The sequence below is a fragment of the Dendrobates tinctorius genome, unplaced genomic scaffold (genome assembly GCF_039654945.1).
Source record: "Dendrobates tinctorius isolate UK_male_01 unplaced genomic scaffold, ASM3965494v1 ptg000060l, whole genome shotgun sequence".
NCBI classification, from domain to species: Eukaryota; Metazoa; Chordata; class Amphibia; order Anura; family Dendrobatidae; genus Dendrobates; species Dendrobates tinctorius.
Window position 1 is genome coordinate 62,073,515 of NW_027361728.1, and position 20,386 is coordinate 62,093,900.

General features: G+C 43.7%; 1 protein-coding gene across 2 annotated transcripts in view; it reads right to left on the reverse strand.

The window, feature by feature from the left end:
• Positions 1-20,386, reverse strand: part of LEKR1 (leucine, glutamate and lysine rich 1) — a 268,864-nt gene that overhangs the window by 28,732 nt on the left and 219,746 nt on the right. For both annotated transcript variants that reach the window (XM_073579001.1, XM_073579000.1), the window contains exons 8-10: positions 12,866-12,943; positions 8,678-8,881; positions 4,508-4,601 (exon numbers count right to left, since the gene is read on the reverse strand). In XM_073579001.1, the coding sequence (XP_073435102.1) occupies positions 4,508-4,601; positions 8,678-8,881; positions 12,866-12,943 (376 nt within the window). The remainder of the gene's footprint in view (positions 1-4,507; positions 4,602-8,677; positions 8,882-12,865; positions 12,944-20,386) is intronic.

Below are 20,386 nucleotides of genomic sequence, written 5' to 3' on the forward strand. Positions count from 1 at the left end.
GGTATATTTGGATATTGATACGCCTACCTCCTTGGAGAGTGTTGTTCACTTGGTTGGCTGTTGTGAAGGGGTTTCTCTTCCCCATGGAGATTATTCTGCGATCATCTACCACTGTTGTCTTCTGTGGGCGCCCAGGTCTTTTTGCATTGATGAGTTCACCAGTGCTTTCTTTCTTTCTCAGGCTGTACCAAACTGTAGATTTTGCCACTCCTAATGTTGTAGCAATTTCTCGGATGGGTTTTTTCTGTTTTTGCAGCTTAACGATGGCTTGTTTCACCTGCATGGAGAGCTCCTTTGACCGCATGTTTCTTTCACAGAAAAGGAAGGAGTCCTCTGGCTCCGAAACGCGCGTCGGGGACTGGATCGACCTCACTGCCACCACTGCTTCCAGGTATAGGAATATAGCTATTTGCTTCTATCTCTGATGCTTTACATAGCATCGGTTATGTATGTTGTGTGCACTCTACGGGCAGGGAATTCTTTTATTTGAAAGGGCAGTAGCCTTTGGCTACATGGTGATGTCTTTGTACACTCCTTGCCATAATAATGGTTGCCACTCTTTCCCTGACTGATTATCGGCAATTTGCTTACATCCTACACATTCTATTTCCTGGTGCCATGCTCGCAGTTTGGCTGGTCCTTTTGACCATGATGTTGTCATATTTTCTGTCTCTCCCCAACCATGCACTGTATGTCCTTATAATAATTTTTTTAAATAAAATCTAATAAAATTAGTATTTTATGGAAGTTTGACTGCTTTTTCCTTTTTGGGTAGTTTCTATTAAATGTGCAGTATTCCTTATATTGGTTAGTCTTAATATGTGGATCATGATATACAATATATATTATTGATCATTTTTTCATGGCCGTTTAATCACTGATTATCCGGCCTCCACATTATTATGTCTTCTACCTATTTATTCTTGTGCATGGAATGATGCTTCTACGAGAGGATATCTTCTTCCATACTGTATCCGAAGAAGCAGGCTACTTTTTAAAGCCAAATTTGTATAGAATTCAACAGAATAAATCTGTCTGTCTAAGACTGGTTTTACACTTGCCATATTTTTGCTGCCCGTTTTTGCGGTCCCAATAGATTTCTATGGGGAGGCAAAATCAGCTCGCAAAAATTAGTAGGAGGGCCGTGCTCCGTATGGCCGTGAGGGTCGTATTTGCGGCCGTGAAAATATATCGAGCTTGCTCAATGTTTTTCACGGCTTACGGACACGGCCGCAATGCATTTCAATGGTACCGCAAAAACAATGTTTGCGGTACACCGTATTTTTTTTCCCCTGCTATTTGTTATAACAAGGAAAAACAGTGATCGAAGAAGGTTTTTTGCGGCCCGTTTTTGCGGGAGACTGCAAAAATCACGGCAATACGGCAGTAAAAACGGGCCGCAAAAAACATGGCAAGTGTAAAACCAGCCTATCTATGAAATAGGAAGCATATGATCCAATATAGTCCATAGAAGTCTCCGCATGGCTATGTGCATCAGGCGGTGCTGTGGCAGTCAGTGGAATTGATTTTATTTTAATAGGATGTATGTATCATTGACGAGCCATGATTCACCTGTATCTGCAACCTATGATCATCTCTCATTCTTACAGAACAGCTATTTTAGGACTGAAGACCCTTAACAATCTCTGCATGTTTCTCTGCTCTCTAGAAACAAAATATTTTTCTTAAATCTCCAATGTAATTAGCAATAAAAATTGTCATCTGGCAGTGAGCATAGGACAGGAGTGCTTGTGTGATTTCCGATAAGAGACTTATCAGTCATTGTCCTCTAGGGCAGGTGACTGCAAACAATTGTGCCTGGAATTAGTCACAGGAATGAACACTGAAGGACATCACTAATTCTTTGGCCTGGATTTGTGCTCCAACATGAAATCTTCCCATATGCAAACAATAAGTGCACCAGGTGCAGCTACATAGAGCGAGTATATCAGAGGGGAAGGAAATGCAGGTTTAAGCAGATTACCCACAGATATTAGAGCAATTGCAGACCAGGCTATGGTTAATCCGGCTTCTACCAGTGCGGTGGAACTTAGGTGTGAACCTGGCTGGCTGTATTTCAGGGAACTGCATGAATAACATTTACCAAATATATCTATTGACTTCTGTACTTTCCGATCAGGAGTGATCTAATTGTAGGATAATGCATTGGCCAGGATGTCTAATTCTCTATCAACCTGTGACTACTGAGCCATTTTTTAACATACAAATAATGGCATCAATATATTTAGACTGTCTAGTACATGATAATGAAGGCTGAATCCACTCCCCAACTTTGAGGATTTTAATGGTTTAAGTTAAGATATGGTGATTTAGTACCTTGGCTTGTGGGATATTTCAAGGGAGCCTGTCATGTGAAAAAACACTATTAACCCTCAAATATGGGGTTAATCTGCAGGTTAAAGCATTCTGAACCTGCCCGGTGCCTGCACTGAGAGCCCCCTACCGGGAGGAAATGAGCTTTACTCCTCCCGACAGTGTTCAGCTTACAGTCATAGAGGTAGCACAGGAACAGATTCAGTCACAGAGCGGCGCCCCCAACACTGACTGACAGCTCGCTCATCATTAGGGCTGGCTGGCTGTCAGTCAGTGCTGGGGATATGGTTACAGCTGCCACTTTCTATACCCTCAGTGGTGACTGAATCCGTGCTAGCGCCATCCCTACAACTGGAAGTCTAAGACTGCCGGGAAGAATAAATATAATTTCCTCCCGGCAACGGGCTCTAAGTGTCGGCACTGCACGGTGTCAGAACACTATTAACCTGTAGATTAACCCCATATCTGCAAGTTAATCGCATTATTTTATATAACAGGTTCCCGTTAACTGGTGTTCTATACACAGTACAGGTGATCAGTGTTCTAAGAAGAACCCTTTCGTAAGCTTGGAATTTGGGTGTTGTGGATATTCTATGTTAATTATCTAAAAATTATCTAACGCAGATTACTGGAAAAGCTATCAGTGTGTCGTTTGAAAACCTAAACTAACAACTTTTTTATTGAATCTGGAAACATACTGTATGTACATCCTCCCTTTTTGTCATTAATCAAGCGCAGTGATTATTCCTTGTGAGATAGTGGTAAAACAAGTGCCTCTGAATTGCTATAATTCCCCATGATTGTTCTCATATGCATACAAGGCTCCAGGTAGTACCGTATATATCATCCAGGAACAGGTGGATGAGGTACACGGAATCCAGGCAACCTAATTATCCTTAATACAGTGCTAAGGGTTTAGGCAATGACTGTCTTCAGGCCTGTATTTTTATGCAATGATAGGCAGATTTGGTGGAGGGCCAGTCCTATCTTCCTCTGTTGCCCTGAGTCAGTCTAGGATCAGGGCTGATCCATTGATCAATCCACTGATCTGTGCCCCAACATATCTGATTATCCACCACATTTCAGACGGAACCTGAAAACCCATCTCTTCAAGAAATCCTACAACCTGCAATATCCACGCTGCCACCTCAACACCACCGGAGCTGCTGCAACCCCTGACCTACTGTCTCCTTCCCAAACGTCCTGTAGAATGTAAGCCCACAAGGGCAGTGTCCTCTTCCCTCTGTACCAGTCTACCATTGTTAGTTTGTCAACTGTAAGTGACATTTGTATTTTTGATGTAACCCCTTCCCATGGAATCAATGGTGCTATATAAATAAATAATAATAATAAAATTGCTGTGTGCAAGTTAGTTAAAGGAACGCTCTCTGAAGAGGTAAAAGGTGACAATCCAAGACAAACTGAAACCAATGACTGCTCTGCCATTGGAGTAAGGTAACACACAACCTGTTTGCTTCTGCTCTGGTGGTTGGTATTGGGCCACCCGTATAGTCAGGGAAGCTCATGTCTTGTTAGTGCTAAAACATGCAAGGGTTAATTTGTGTCTAGGTGAAAATATTTTGCATTTGTTTTGCACCACACCAAAAATAAAGTACAGGAGATGCCATATTTGATCATGACTTCTGCGTCACTGGATCTGACTGCATTGATGCCTTTTTGCCTTCTGCTGAAGAGCTAATCTTCCACACATCCTTATAACATATAAAACAGATACCTATAAAGGTCCAGTAAGTGAACCATGGGAGTCTAGGCAAACCAATATGACTTTGTATGCCATATATTCTGTGCAGACTTATTAGGACTCGTGAAGCTCCAGCTCGATCTGAAGCCAGACCTAAAGAGAAGAGGCTCATAAGAAAAAACTGCTTGACTCAAAAACGTAATGTTATTAAATTCATAGAACTATAACCTTTCACAGTGGTTGTACTAGTAATCACTTGCATTATGGAAATATGAACTTTACAACGACCTCTTTATAGTAAATTTGAACTGTTCCGCTCTCTTGCCATGTAAATGCTAAACTGTGTTTGTCTATCAGAGAAGGGATGGTGGTGATGCCATAGCGGCTAAGTTGGGCAGGTTGGGATCTGACGACTAAGTGCTCTGTTCTGCAGTGTCACAACGCTCATACACCTGTAAAAGGGGCTCATACCTTCAATTCCCAGCTGTCTTCGCTCAGAAACCGTTCTTTGAGAGCTTCCTGGAGCTGATCAATTCTGTTCTGATAGGAAACAATTTGAGCTTCTCTGAAAGTAAAAGCAACATATTATGTGGTGCACTGCAACTAATGCAACTAAGTTTTAAAAGAGATTTACTGTACAAGAATAAGCCTAGAAAACATTATTTGTGACTGCCTTATGTCAAAGGAAAAGGTTTCCGGACAACCACACTGTGGAGATGACCTTATTATAGTGGGAGCCATTACATTATTTTGAACAGTGTATTCATGTACACATAAAGCCTAATGGTAACGAAACACTTCCTAACTCTCCAACTAGTTCTTTTATTTCTGGACTGTGTTTTCTGAAATATTACTACATTTCTAAAGTAAAAAGTTTTTCAGACATTTTCAAGTACAGTTAAGGCCAAAAGTTTTGAGACCGACACAAATTTTAGTTTTCACCAAGTTTGATGTTTCATGTTTTTAGATTGGAGTCTGGGCCCAATCCCCAAGCACTGATGTTGTGTAATCAGTGCTTGGTGTATCACAATTTCTGTTTTTTTGTTTGCTCTACTTTTTGTGAATTGATAACAAGTTCTCAATGGTATTGAGTTCTGGTGAGTTTCCTGGCTATACAGGGTGGGCCATTTTTATGGATACACCTAAGTAAAATGGGAATGGTTGGTGATATCAACTTCCTGTTTGTGGCACATTAGTATATGGGAGGGGGAAAATTTTTCAAGATGGGTGGTGACCATGGCGGCCATTTTGAAGTCGGCCATTTTGGATCCAACTTTATAAATGGTCCACCCAGATACAGTGGGGCAAAAAAGTATTTAGTCAGTCAGCAATAGTGCAAGTTCCACCACTTAAAAAGATGAGAGGCGTCTGTAATTTACATCATAGGTAGACCTCAACTATGGGAGACAAACTGAGAAAAAAAAAAATCGAGAAAATCACATTGTCTGTTTTTTTTTCATTTTATTTGCATATTATGGTGGAAAATAAGTATTTGGTCAGAAACAAGCAATCAAGATTTCTGGCTCTCACAGACCTGTAACTTCTTCTTTAAGAGTCTCCTCTTTCCTCCACTCATTACCTGTAGTAATGGCACCTGTTTAAACTTGTTATCAGTATAAAAAGACACCTGTGCACACCCTCAAACAGTCTGACTCCAAACTCCACTATGGTGAAGACCAAAGAGCTGTCAAAGGACACCAGAAACAAAATTGTAGCCCTGCACCAGGCTGGGAAGACTGAATCTGCAATAGCCAACCAGCTTGGAGTGAAGAAATCAACTGTGGGAGCAATAATTAGAAAATGGAAGACATACAAGACCACTGATAATCTCCCTCGATCTGGTGCTCCATGCAAAATCCCACCCCGTGGGGTCAGAATGATCACAAGAACGGTGAGCAAAAATCCCAGAACCACGCGGGGGGACCTAGTGAATGAACTGCAGAGAGCTGGGACCAATGTAACAAGGCCTACCATAAGTAACACACTACGCCACCATGGACTCAGATCCTGCAGTGCCAGACGTGTCCCACTGCTTAAGCCTGTACATGTCCGGGCCCGTCTGAAGTTTGCTAGAGAGCATTTGGATGATCCAGAGGAGTTTTGGGAGAATGTTCTATGGTCTGATGAAACCAAACTGGAACTGTTTGGTAGAAACACAACTTGTCGTGTTTGGAGGAAAAAGAATACTGAGTTGCATCCATCAAACACCATACCTACTGTAAAGCATGGTGGTGGAAACATCATGCTTTGGGGCTGTTTCTCTGCAAAGGGGCCAGGACGACTGATCCGGGTACATGAAAGAATGAATGGGGCCATGTATCGTGAGATTTTGAGTGCAAACCTCCTTTCATCAGCAAGGGCATTGAAGATGAAACGTGGCTGGATCTTTCAACATGACAATGATCCAAAGCACACCGCCAGGGCAACAAAGGAGTGGCTTCGTAAGAAGCATTTCAAGGTCCTGGAGTGGCCTAGCCAGTCTCCAGATCTCAACCCTATAGAAAACCTTTGGAGGGAGTTGAAAGTCCGTGTTGCCAAGCGAAAAGCCAAAAACATCACTGCTCTAGAGGAGATCTGCATGGAGGAATGGGCCAACATACCAACAACAGTGTGTGGCAACCTTGTGAAGACTTACAGAAAACGTTTGACCTCTGTCATTGCCAACAAAGGATATATCACAAAGTATTGAGATGAAATTTTGTTTCTGACCAAATACTTATTTTCCACCATAATATGCAAATAAAATGAAAAAAAAACAGACAATGTGATATTCTGGATTTTTTTTTCTCAGTTTGTCTCCCATAGTTAAGGTCTACCTATGATGTAAATTACAGACGCCTCTCATCTTTTTAAGTGGTGGAACTTGCACTATTGCTGACTGACTAAATACTTTTTTGCCCCACTGTATATCCATATAAATGGCCCACCCTGTAGATACAAAATCTCAACGATCAATGTGCCACTTAGTTATAGCTTTTGCCTTGTTACATGGTCTCCATCATGCAGGAAAACGCATTGTACATCACTAAATTATTTCTGAATGGTTGGGAGATGTTGCTCTTGCAGAATGTTTAGATACCATTTTTTATTCATGGCAGTGTTCTTTGGGAAAATTAGTACTTCTGCTATGGGGCCCCATGATGTTGATTTACTTGACTCGAACTGTATACTGGTCAGACAAATCAAGTCAGACTTTCTGATTGCTATTGCTAGGGATACACGACTTTAAGGGAAGCTATGATCAGAAAATAACCTATTGTATAAATCATGATTTTGTGTTAAACATATATATTATTTTTACATTTTCTAAAATGCTTTTTTTTCACATCGTTATCATTGCAAAATTTTGATTTTCTTGTTTTGAAGCACTGGACAATTTTCATTGGTGGATCCTGTGTTACCAGCTGTGTATAGAGGCGTCTGTCATTTAAGCTTACAGCTCCTAAAAATGGGTTGGCATTTCCCTAGCTCCAGTAATTACCAATAATAAACATTGATAGCGCATTCACAAAGCTCACCACCCCTTCTCCATTACCTTCATTGATGGGGGTGTGGCTGATCTAATTCTCCATGGGGTCACTATTTTCCATGAATATATTATATTTGTTTGAGATGGTACCATATTTTGAAAAGGTAGAGGAACCATTTAAAATAATGTAAAACACTCTCTGAAAATGAATCCTTGATAAACAATTACTATGGGAGAAAAATAAAAAAAAACATATCTGATGTAGGACACTCCTGGTTTTGGCTTACAAATATCGGAGGTAATAAACTCACCAAATACTCAACGTATGCACGTGGCCTAATAATTGCTGAGAAGTCAATTTGAAGGTGACAACTAAATTATCACCTAGTTCTTTGGATCGACTATATGCAACAACACAGTAATGTCATTACATCATATTGCAGCTTTTACCATTTGGGTGGACATTATATTTAAAGGGAATCTGTCACCGCATTTTTAGCCCTATCAGCTGCCAGAACCGCCATCAGGGGCTTATCTACAGCATTCTGTAATAATGTAGATAAGCCCCCGATGTAACCTGAAAGATAAGAAAAAAGAGTTAGATTATACTCACCCCGGCGTTCGGTCCGATGGGTGTCACCGTCCGGCGCCTCCCATCTTCATACGATGATGTCCTCCTCCTTGCTTCTCCCTCAGCTCTTGTGCAGGCATACTGACCCTGTTGAGGTCAGAGCACAGTACTGCAGTGTGCAGGCGCCGGACCTCTATGACCTTTCCCGGCGCCAGCGCACTGCAGTACTTTACTCTGTCCTCAACAGGGCAGATAAAGTACGCCTGCTCAGGAGCCGAGGGAGAAGCAAGGAGGAGGACATCATCGTATGAAGATGGGAGGTGCCGGACCGGACTGCGACACCCACCGCCCCCCATGGTGAGTATAATCTAACGTATTTTTCTTATCTTTCAGGTTTCATCGGGGGCTTATCTAGAGCATTACAGAATGCTGTAGATAAGCCCCTGATGGCGCTGGCCACAGCTTATAGGGCTAAAATGGGGTGACAGATTCCCTTTAAGGGGATGCAATGACAAAAAAAGGTCTTGTGACATTTGTGGGGGTGACAGTCATTAGGGGTATAATCTTTTATGAGGGGTTTGATTATATATCAAGTCAGCACCTTTCATGCTTCATATGAGCTATGTCTTCTTCTGATTGCTTTAAAACTTCTTTCGTTGCTTCCAGTTCATTTTCCAAATGGTACGTTCTCTTTCTGAAAGTTTCTTCCGTCCTTCTTATTTCTGTGATCTCCTCCTGTAACTGCTTGCACTTCTGTTGAGAATCTGTCACTGCCTCGTTGTTCTCCTTTAGATCCTTTGTAAGTCTAAAAGATTAAAGAATAATGGATACAAAATGAAAGGAATGGCATAAATGAATGTCACCGATTGTCACGAGCCATCTTGTTCAGATGAGATAAATTTATATGGCAGTGATGTGATGAGAATCAAAACTGTGAGATAAGAAGCTAACTTTCATGTTCTATCTAATATTCATTAGAAAAATCTGGTCTGTGCTGTCACAACATTTCTGACCAGTTAAAGGGCAGTTGTCATGTCCGTCATGCCGTCCTGTCTGAGGGCAGCATAAGATAGTGACAGAAAGACTGATTTTAAAGTTCTTTTTCTTTGTGAATTGTTGCTGGCTTGTTAGTGCAGACATTTTCACAGACTGCACAGCGCTCCTGTTCTCAAAATGGCTGCTGATGAAGGAGCACATGACCAAACATGACCATCCGTATACTCTGATTGAAAAGCACTGTGCAAGTGAAAGCCATTTTTAAATAGGAGGAGACTAATGGAAAGGCCTGGTCACAGACTCCTCTACAAGCTTCATGCAGTTTGTGAGAAAAGCTGTAATAACAAGTGTAGGTGGATAACCTCTAATACTTACAGCATATAGTAGTAAGTACCACAAAGTCAATTCCACTTTTAAAGATGGCACTCAATTTGTCTGCTGGTGCTCAAAATATGTACCGCACATGCACACGCATAATTTTCTATGTCATGCCCCTCCATGGATCTTTTATGCCCACTACATGAACTTTACAATGCAGGGACGAAACAACAATGTCCCACATGAAAAATCTACCAAAAGTACTGGAGGATTGTAGGAGGCCTCAGAGGTTTCTGGGTGATTTGCCAACTCTTCCTCTTTTGCCGAAAGTCTCATGGATATTTTGGGAGACGTGGCAAGTGTTTTAAACAAATACTCCAATACTCCTGTCATTTTAGTGGGCTTTGACAACTATTTCTTTATCTTATTTGAGTGGCTCACATGAGCCTAGTGTCAAAACTCTGTTGTCAGATTACCGGGAGCCAGGGGTTACTTCCCTGTTCTCAACGTTAGGGGCACAGTAGCAATCCCTGCTCCAAGGATTACTTCTGATGGTGAAAACACTGTGGTCACGTACCTAGCTGAACTCCTGAATAAGCCCTATATCTGTCCCCTTCACCACCCAGGAAAGTGACAAGTAATAGTGTATGTATATACAGAAACCAGACTAACAATGGAGGACGTACAGGGATAAATGAAAATACCTATAATACAAACATGAACACACAGACAACAGAGAGGAACACGGGGGAGAAAAGGAAGGAAAACCAAATAGGAGAGAATGAGGATTTGCACACAGTCAAAACACTAAGCAACAGTCACAAATCAACACTCCAAACCCTTCCACCAACAACTCCACTCCACACCAGGCAGTAAAAGACTAAGAGTGACATCACATCAGCGTTTAAACTCGGCGAGTGTAATGTGAGAAAATTTTGCATTGCATTCGCTACAATGTTAGTCAATGAGGTAGTGCTCATCTGCGAGTTTTTACTCACCTGGAATTGGGGGAGAGAAAAAAAAATTGCAGAATTCTGCGCATGGCCACGTAAAAGGGCCGAGACTCACTAATGAAACTCAATGGGTGTGAGAAAAAAATAGCACGGCACACGGACCATGCGTGTGCCATGCAATTTTTATACATTCATCTCATAGGAAACCCGACATTTTATCAACTGCATACAGTAAATTCACAGAGTGAACAGTCAGAATACAGAACTTTATCATGGCACGAGGGGAGACATCAGTAAGGTGACCGGGGTTCAGCAGCTATGAACTCTGGTGACCTTTTTCATGTCAGCATTACACACTGCAGGAGTGTAATCACACTCCTGTCTCAGTGTGTTCTGACTGGCTTGCTGAGCAGTCACATCATGCAACCGCTCAACAAACCACCCTTATGTAGCAGAGTTTGACTTCTTCGTGGGACAATTGGATTCTCAGCGGACAGGAAAGGAATATTGTGGTTTATTATTTTTTTATTTACATTAATAAATAGGTAAAAGAGGGTGGGGAGTGTTTATTTAAAATAAAGGAGTCTGTGTCTTTCTTTCAATTAAAGTACTTTATTCTGGCTGTGTATTTTTTACAATATGAATATGGGGGTTAGCAAGGGGGGCGTCTTATTGATGCCTCTCCAATACTAACCCTTGGGCTTGTTGTCACCCAACAATACAAAGCTGATATCAAGCCCAACCCTATTACCCCACTTGTCATCGCACCAGGGCAAGTGGGAAGAGTGAGACTAAGCACCAGATTTAGTGCATCTTACCAATGCGCCGTTTATGGAGTGGCTGAGAGCTGATGTTTTTAGTCAGGAAGGGGGCCAATATCCATGGACCCTTCGCAGCCTATTAATATCATTCCGCAGCTGTCTGCCTAGCCTTTGCTGGTTATTAATTAACCAACGTCATTTTGTTTTTGGAGTCCCACATTTTAATAACCAGCAAAGGTTAAGTAGACAGCTGTAAGCTGATATTAGTATCCTGTGAAGCTTCATGGGTATTACCCCCTTTCCAAGGCTATAAACGTTAGCCCCCAGCTGTCGGCTTTCCCTCAGATGATTAAAAATGAGGGGGACCCCACGCCATTTTTTTAAACTTTTAAATTAATACCTAAATACATGTGCAGTAAACTACACACGTACTGCACTAATTATATATCTCACTGACATATTTCAATCTATATCTGTATATAATATTATTTTTAGCTCAAAAACTAGCTTGAAATGAGAGAAAACTACTGTATGTAAACACACACTCGCATAACACTCGCATGGCATGCAGATGCTAGGTGAGACTTTGTGAGGAAAAAAGCACATAACACTCACCTGACTCTCTCCAACTTTTCTGTCTGAGAATCTCAGCTACTTTTTACACGCAGATGTGAGCGTACCCTAACACTGGCAAACCAGATTACCAAAGGCGAGTATATAAAGGAGAGAGGAGTGGCCAATACTGCTGAGATCATCCGAGCAGGAAGACGTCAGAGACGTGCTTCTAATCAGTGTAGAAGTAGGGGAAATCAGACACTGCGGTCTTCTGGACCCGATATGTCGCAGTAAACCTGTGACACTTACAGATCACATATTACCTTCTTTACCACGAGGATGAGATTTAAAAAAATATATTTTTTTTTCTTTTGAGGGGGAGGACTTAAAATGTTAAGAGTAGTGAAATTCACCTGCATTGGGCATTGCTTCCATTCAAAACTATGCATTTCTATAACATCCCCAACTAAAGTAATATTTACTATAGCAGGAAACTAGATGAGCACACCATTGTAGGCTTCCACCATCGCATAGGTTTCTGAGATCCAGCAAGCCCCTTGGTCTGGGCAAATAAATCCAATATAACAAAAAAGCCGGTAAAATCTTGGCAGCTTGATTACATTTTCATTAAAATTAGGTCACACACAGGACAGTGTTCTGGTGTTGACGCGTTTCGACTTAAACAATCTTAATCGTATCAAGTCCCTTGTATGTTGCTTCCTCATTTGAAAACATTAATACTCTCCCCCTGCAGTCATGTAATGCGATTCCCGGGAGCGTCAGTGCCGACACCAATGGAACGGCGCAGGCACCGGAGGTGGATATAAATGTCATTATTTTACTGGGGGGGGGGGGACATATGGATTCATAAGGGGATGTTGGAGTAGCGAATAAACATTTAACTTCCTTTCTACATCATATTTAAGCATATGAAATTAAGTGTTCTAATAAGGACATTGACACAACTCTTCACAAGAGATTGCAAGTTAGTAACGCACATACCTCAGTAAAGGGACTGGAAATGTATCCAACCTCTTCAAATTTTAAGCAACTAGTTATGCAGGGTCATTTGTTTTAAAAAAGGAAAAAAATATGGCCATATGTGTTATCTTCAGCTGATTATTTGTGTCAATGACCTTTCATGCTGAGTTGGTACATAATTAGGCTTATTTCTAAGATTAAATGCACGCAAAGTTCAACACTTACTTTAGTATTATTGCTTCTTTATCAAATTCCATTCTTTGAAGTTTATTATGGAAGTCATTTGCTTCTTTGGTTTTAATTCTAAATATAAAAAAGATAAGTACAATGAATATTAATAAATCATATATACCGTAACTATGGTGTTCAATCAGCACTCTAAAGAGCCACATGTAAAGAAGCTAACAGGCCTTAAAGCATGATGGCCATAAAGGGAACCTGTCACCATGAAAATGCTATTTCCATATTTTGGCACCAAGGCATAGAGCAAGAGAATCCAAATAGATTGATTCATAGTGTTGTGGTAAAAAATTCAGTATTACTTGTGAGTCACTAATTGAAATTCTGAAATCCCTGCTTATTCTTGGCTCAGTTGTCCGGCGCGCAGGATACGAGTAGCAGAAAGCCTTCCCTGTATGAATATGCAAACATAGACAGTTTCTAGTCACTGATTAGGACTGTCCTACTTATTACAAGGTGTTAAAGGGCTGAAAATGACTTTAATCACGCGGACAGAAATTTATATTTTTCAGCAAAAGAGACAACTACAGAATCACAGAACAAAAAAGAAGTCAGCATGAAAGGAGATGTGCAGCTGAAACGCGTTGCATTGAATTCATACCTCTATTTTTATGCCCATTTGTTGTTTTTTATACTTCTGAGCAAAAATAAAGTACTTATTTAGTCAACAATACGTTGCATCCACTTTGTAATCCATATGAACGTCCCCAAGTGGTAGTGAACAAGGGCCAGTGTTTTTCCCAGGACTTCTTGCTAATTATTTATGTGGATGTCTAGACATTACAATGCAAAATGCCTCTTCAGAGAGAGAAAGAGGACTTGAACTCTATAGCGCCAACTGTTGGTAGCAACACTCGTTAAAGAGTCTATTGTGACTTATAGGATCGCTCTTTCTCTCTCTGAAGAGGCAATTTGCATATTACATTTCACAGAGTAGCATTGCACGGCAAATAAGCCTCTTTACTAGTGATGGGCGAGTAGCATCGTTGCTCGGGTGATCTCCAAGTATTTTGGCGTGCTCGGAGATTTAGTTTTCCTCATCTCGGCTGCACGATTTGCGACTTGTAGACAGGCGGAATACATGTGGGAATTCCCTAACAAACAGGCATTCCACACATGTATTCAAGCTGTCTAGCAGTCGCAAATCATGCAGCTGAGGTGACGAAAACTAAATCTCGGAGCACACCAACTTACTCGGAGACCACCCGAGCAACGACAATACTCGCTCATCACTACTCCTTACCTTGACAAACCAGAGCTGGTATGTCACTCTCCACAAGGAGAAACCTTACCCCTTAGACATTACAAAACACCTCTGATCGGCTGCTGCAGATTTTCCCTCGTTCACATAGAATCATAGACAGGTAGAGTTGGAAGGGACCTCCTGCGTCATCTGGTTCAACCCCCTGCTCAAAGCAGGATTCACTAAATCGTCCCAGACAGATATCTGTCCAGCCTCTGTTTGAAGACTTCCATGGGAGGACTCACCACCTCTCGTTACCATGTATTGACCCCCAATTTTGAGTCCTCTCACTGAACAACCTCTAAGGTGAACGACTCTGTGGTAATTTGGTACAAGCATGGGGTTACAAATCCATCTTGAATTTATGGCACTAGGATGATCCATGTAGCAGTTATAACATGGCTGAATCTAACACGCATCTCTATTCTCTTCATACAGGTATTTATAACTCTTTCCAGCAACTTCACTGAATCATGCATGTGTCCTACCTGTGTAATTCATCTTTGCAGCATATGTAATGGTATACAGTTTTTTCAATTTACTCTGCTTGTCCCCTTATGCTATGAGGTCAAGTAACTTTTCAAAGTGGTTTATGATCCATGTAGGCCTGGACACTAGTTTATCTGCTGACTACATTTATTGTGTCCTGATGTCTCAACTTAGTTTGATTGATTGCTAACGAGTGAAAAAAAAAAGTAAGAGCTCTTAGAAATGGCTTCCTATATATTCAGACATAGCCTGGGAAAGCATTTATGCAGGGGGCATTTATGTACATTTATCAAAGTACAGGCAGTTATAACATGGCAGTTAGACAGGGCAGGAGACAGGTAAGACACATTAATAAATCTATTCTCTGTACATTTGGATTACCCTTGGATTAACTCTTTAAACAACATCCATATCGGCTCCTCTGTCCTTTCCTCTCCTATGTATAGCACTCACGCTTTTTTCACATTGCTAAACAGCACAGATCCATTCAGTCGCGGGAGACATCTCTCCCAACACCGGCCCCTCATGTTATAGTAAGTCGAACCCCTCAATTTGTACACTCAGAAACACCTCTAATCTTATTAATATTCCATGCATGCCTTCTATCTCTTTTAATTGTGCCCTTTGGAATTCTTGCTCAGTGTGTAATAAACTTTCTTTCATCCATGACTTCTTCCTTTCTGATTCTCTTAACCTTCTGGCTCTTACTGAAACCTGGATCTAGCAGTCAGACACTACCGCTCCTGCTGCTCTTTTGTATGGTGGACTACACTTCTCTCATACCCCAAGATCAGACAACAGAGCAGGTGGAGGTGTTGGTCTGCTCCTATCACCCAAATGTTCCTTTCAGGTAAAAACCCCAAAAGTATCCTCACTTGTCTTCCCTTCTTTCGAGGTCCATGCTGTCAGACTCTATGTCCCCTTCTCCATGCGAGTTGCGGTGGTGTATCGTCCTCCGGGCCCCTCCCATCAGTTTCTGGATCACTTTGCCACCTGACTTCCACACTATCTCTCCTGTGACATCCCCACCCTCATCATGGGAGACTTCAACATCCCCATCACCATCTGCTTCTCACATTTTATCTCTAACCTCCTCTTTCGCCCTCTCGCAGCATACTAACTCCCCCATGCATGAAGATGGAAACTCCTTCGACTTGGTCTTCTCCCGACTTTGCTCAGTGGATGATTTCACAAACTCCCCTCTCCCGCTCTCTGACCACAACCTTCTATCATTCTCTATCAAGAACTGCCATCCCGCCCAGGTCACCCCCACTTTCCACACTTTTAGAAACATACAGGCCATTAACACCCAAAAACTTATGAAGAACTTGCAGTCATCATTGGCCCCTATCTCCTCCCTCTCATGTCCCGATTCTGCACTGAAGAATTACAATGAAACACTTCAAAGTGCCCTGGATGAAACTGCACCTCCTATACATAGAACAACGAGGCACAGTTGGCAACAACCCTGGCACATGCTGCAAACACGCTTCCTACAGCGTGCTCCAGGTGAGCCGAACGTCTATGGAGAAAATCAAATCTACCCGAAGATTTTATCCATTTTAAGTTTATGCTTAAAACATACAACACTGCCCTTCACCTCTCAAAACAAACCTATTTCAACACCCTCATCACCTCACTATCCAACAACGCGAAACGTCTCTTTGACACTTTTCATTCCCTACTCAACCTCCTACTCCCTCGACCAAAACTGTGCCGCTAACTATAGACCTTTCTCTAATCTTCCCTTCATCTCTAAACTCCTGGAACGCCTGGTCCACTCCTGTCTTATCCGCTATCTCTTTGAAAACTCTCTTCTCGACCCTCTCCAATCCAGTTTCCGCTCTTTAAACTCTACTGAAACTGCCCTCACTAAAGTCTCTAATGATCTACTAACAGCTAAATCAAATGGTGTAACAACCCTGCTGGCATCACTGCATGGCCTCCCATCCCCCGCACACCAACTTACTTTCTGCTTCAAGCCATGCTGTGAAATCTGTCTGTTGCCAGCCCTGAGCTCCATGTGCTATGCCTCTTGTTTTCCTGCTTGCTCTCCATGTTTCCTGACTGTGTGTATAGGGGGGCGGCGCCTGAACTCTCTGGTTCTTATGCAGTCTGGGTGCACCTGGCTAATGGGTCCCTGACCAATCCCCTAGAGCCCTGGGCTATTTTACCCTGCCACACCCACTGGAACATTGCCTGTGCAATGTCTAAACTCAGTTAGCTCCTTGCTGCTGAGCCAGCCAGGCCCTGTCCTATGTCTTGCCTTCTCTGAAGGCTCTTACTGCGTACTCTTGTGTCTTGGTACCTTGCCTAGCATTTCTCTGTCCGCCTGCCAGGAGGCAGAATATCCTGGCCCTTGAGTCTTGTTCCCAGTGCCTTGTCTGTTCTCTGTCCGCCTGCCAGGAGGCAGAATATCCTTGTCCTTGTGTCTTTGTCCCTGTGTCTCTGTCTGAACTCAGTCTTACCTCTGTCTGTCAGTCTCCTTGTTTGTGGTTCCTTCTCTGCCGTGTCTTTCCTTGTGTCCTCCCTATCTGTGCATCTGCACCCTCGCAGCTTTATCTGTGCATCTGCACCCTCGCAGCTTTATCTGTGGATCTGCACCCTCGCAGCTTTATCTGTGCATCTGCACCCTCGCAGCTTTATCTGTGCATCTGCACCCTCGCAGCTTTATCTGTGCATCTGCACCCTCGCAGCTTTATCTGTGCATCTGCACCCTCACCGCTCTGTCTGCACGGCTCTCTAGCCGCTCTGTCTGCACGGCTCTCTAGCCGCTCTGTCTGCACGGCTCCCTAGCCGCTCTGCCTGCTCCGCACTCCTGCGGCTCTGCCTGCTCCGCACTCCTGCGGCTCTGCCTGCTCCGCACTCCTGCGGCTCTGCCTGCTCCGCACTCCTGCGGCTCTGCCTGCTCCGCACTCCTGCGGCTCTGCCTACCTGCACCTCCTGTGTGAACAGGTCCAAACCTGTCCCTTCATATTCCACTCTTTCCTGCCTCTATTCATACCTGCACCTCCTGTGTGAACAGGTCCAAACCTGTTCTCTCATATACCACTCCTGCTTGCCCTGTGTCTCAAGCCGTCACCTACCTGTCCAGTGTCTCCAAGCCGTGCCCGCTTGCCCAGTGTCTTCAAGCTGTGTCCAGTGTCTCCAAGCCGTGCCCGCTTGCCCAGTGTCTCCAAGCCGTGTCCAGTGTCTCCAAGCCGTGCCCGCTTGCCCAGTGTCTCCAAGCCGTGTCCAGTGTCTCCAAGCCGTGCCCTGCTTGCCCAGTGTCTCCAAGCCGTGTCCAGTGCCTCCAAGCCGTGCCCGCTTGCCCAGTGTCTCCAAGCCGTGTCCAGTGTCTCCAAGCCGTGCCCGCTTGCCCAGTGTCTTCAAGCCATGTCCAGTGTCTCCAAGCCGCGCCCGCTTGCCCAGTGTCTCCAAGCCGTGTCCAGTGTCTCCAAGCCGGGCCCGCTTGCCCAGTGTCTCCAAGCTGTGTCCAGTGTCTCCAAGCCGTGCCCGCTTGCCCAGTGTCTCCAAGCCGTGTCCAGTGTCTCCAAGCCGTGCCCGCTTGCCCAGTGTCTCCAAGCCATGCCTGCTTGCCCAGTGTCTCCAAGCCGTGCCCGCTTGCCCAGTGTCTCCAAGCCGTGCCCGCTTGCCCAGTGTCTCAGCCGTGCCTGTCGTGTCTACCTGCCTGCCTGTCTATAGCACCTGTCCAAGTGACTTGTCCCCGAGTGGGATCAGCAGCCACAGCCAGACACCACCCTGGAGTGGCACCCGACAGCTATCTGCCGCACAAGCCTGACCTCACCATCAGAGGCTCCAGTGAAGACCGAGGTAGCTGCCGTAGTTACGCCCCTTGCAGGGTAGTCTGGTTTGTGGCACAGTGGGGCCACAACCCCCTGGCTCGCGCCATTCAGCCAAGGCGCGAGCGTGACAAATGGTCATTACTCTATGATAATTCTCTTGGATCTCTCTGCAGCATTCGACACTGTGGATCATCAGCTCCTCCTCACTATGCTCCGTTCCATTGGCCTCAAGGACACCGTTCTCTCCTGGTTCTCCTCCTATCTCTCTGACCACTCCTTTACTGTATCTCTTGCCGGTTCCTCCTCCTCTCACCTTCCCCTTACTGTTGGGGCTCCTCAAGGATCGATTCTAGGCCCCCTCCTCTTCTCCTTGTACACTGCCCCTATTGGTCAAACAATCAGTAGATTTGGTTTCCAGTACCATCTCTATGCTGATGACACCCAATTATACGCTTCTTCTCCTGACATCACGAAAGCCTTTCTAGAAAACACCAGCGATTGTCTAAACGCTGTGTCTAACATCATGTCCTCACTATATCTGAAACTGAACCTGTCAAAGACTGAACTCCTTGTGTTTCCTCCCTCTACTAATGTACCTATACCCAACATTGCCATTTCCGTGTGTGGTTCCACTATTACTCCCCAGCAACATGCCCGCTGTCTTGGGGTCATACTTGACTCCGAGCTTTCCCTTGCCCCCCACATTCGATCACTGGCTCGCTCTTGTCATCTGTGTCACAAAATCAGCGATCTCGCTAGCGAGATCGCTGTGTGTGACGGGACCCTTACTGTTGGGGTTCCTCAAGGTTCGGTTCGAGGCCCCCTCCTCTTCTCTTTATATACTGCCCCTATTGTCAAGCAATCAGTAGATTTGGGTTCCAGTACCATCTCTATGCTGATGACACCCAATTATACACTTCTTCTCCTGATATCACACCTGCCTTTTTGGAAAACACCAGTGATTGCCTTACCGCTGTCTCTAACATCATGTCCTCCCTCTATCTGAAACTGAACCTGTCAAAAACTGAACTCCTCGTGTTTCCTCCCTCTACTATCCTACCTATCCCCGACATTGCCATTTCCGTGTGTGGTTCCACGATTACTCCCCAGCAACATGCCCGCCGTCTAGGGGTCATACTTGATTGCGAGCTTTCATTCACCCCCCCATCCGATCACTGGCTCGCTCTGGTTAACTGCACCTCAAAACCATTTCTAGAATTCGATCCTTTTTTACTTTCCACTCTGCAAAAACTCTTACTGTTTCTTTTATTCATTCTTGTCTGGACTATTGTAACCCTCTACTAATCGGTCTCCCTCTTACCATACTCTCCCCTCTCCAATCTGATCTGAATGCTGAAACTAGGATCATATTCATCACCAATCGTTATACCGATGCCTCTACCTTGTGCCAGTCCTTACACAGTGGTTACCCATCCACTCCAGAATTCAGTATAAATTTATTACCCTCACCCACAAAGCACTCCATTGTTCAGCACCACCCTACATCTCCTACCTCGTCTCAGCCTACGACCCTACCTGTGCCCTCCGTTCTGCTAATGACCTGAGGTTAACATCCTCAATAATCAGAACCTCCCACTCCTGTTTCCAAGACTTTTGACATGCTGCACCAATTCTTTGGAATGCACTACCCAGTTTAATACAATTAATCCCCACAGTTTTATGTGTGCCCTAAAAAGGCATTTGTTCAGACTGGCCTATTGCCTTAACGCATTAACCTAAATATCCCTGTGTGGCTCATTCAAAATTTTTACCATAACCAGGTTCCCTGCATCATGTTCTAACGTGCTTTATGTTTTTAATAGCCCTGTGTGTCTGTACTGTTACATATTTAGACTGTTAACTGGTTCATGCAGCAACAGAAACACCCGATTCGTACACTATGGCTGGTCCAAATAATAAAAGCAATTGTTACCATCCACCTTTCGTGTCTCCCCTTTTTCCTTATAGATTGTAAGCTTGTGAGCAGGG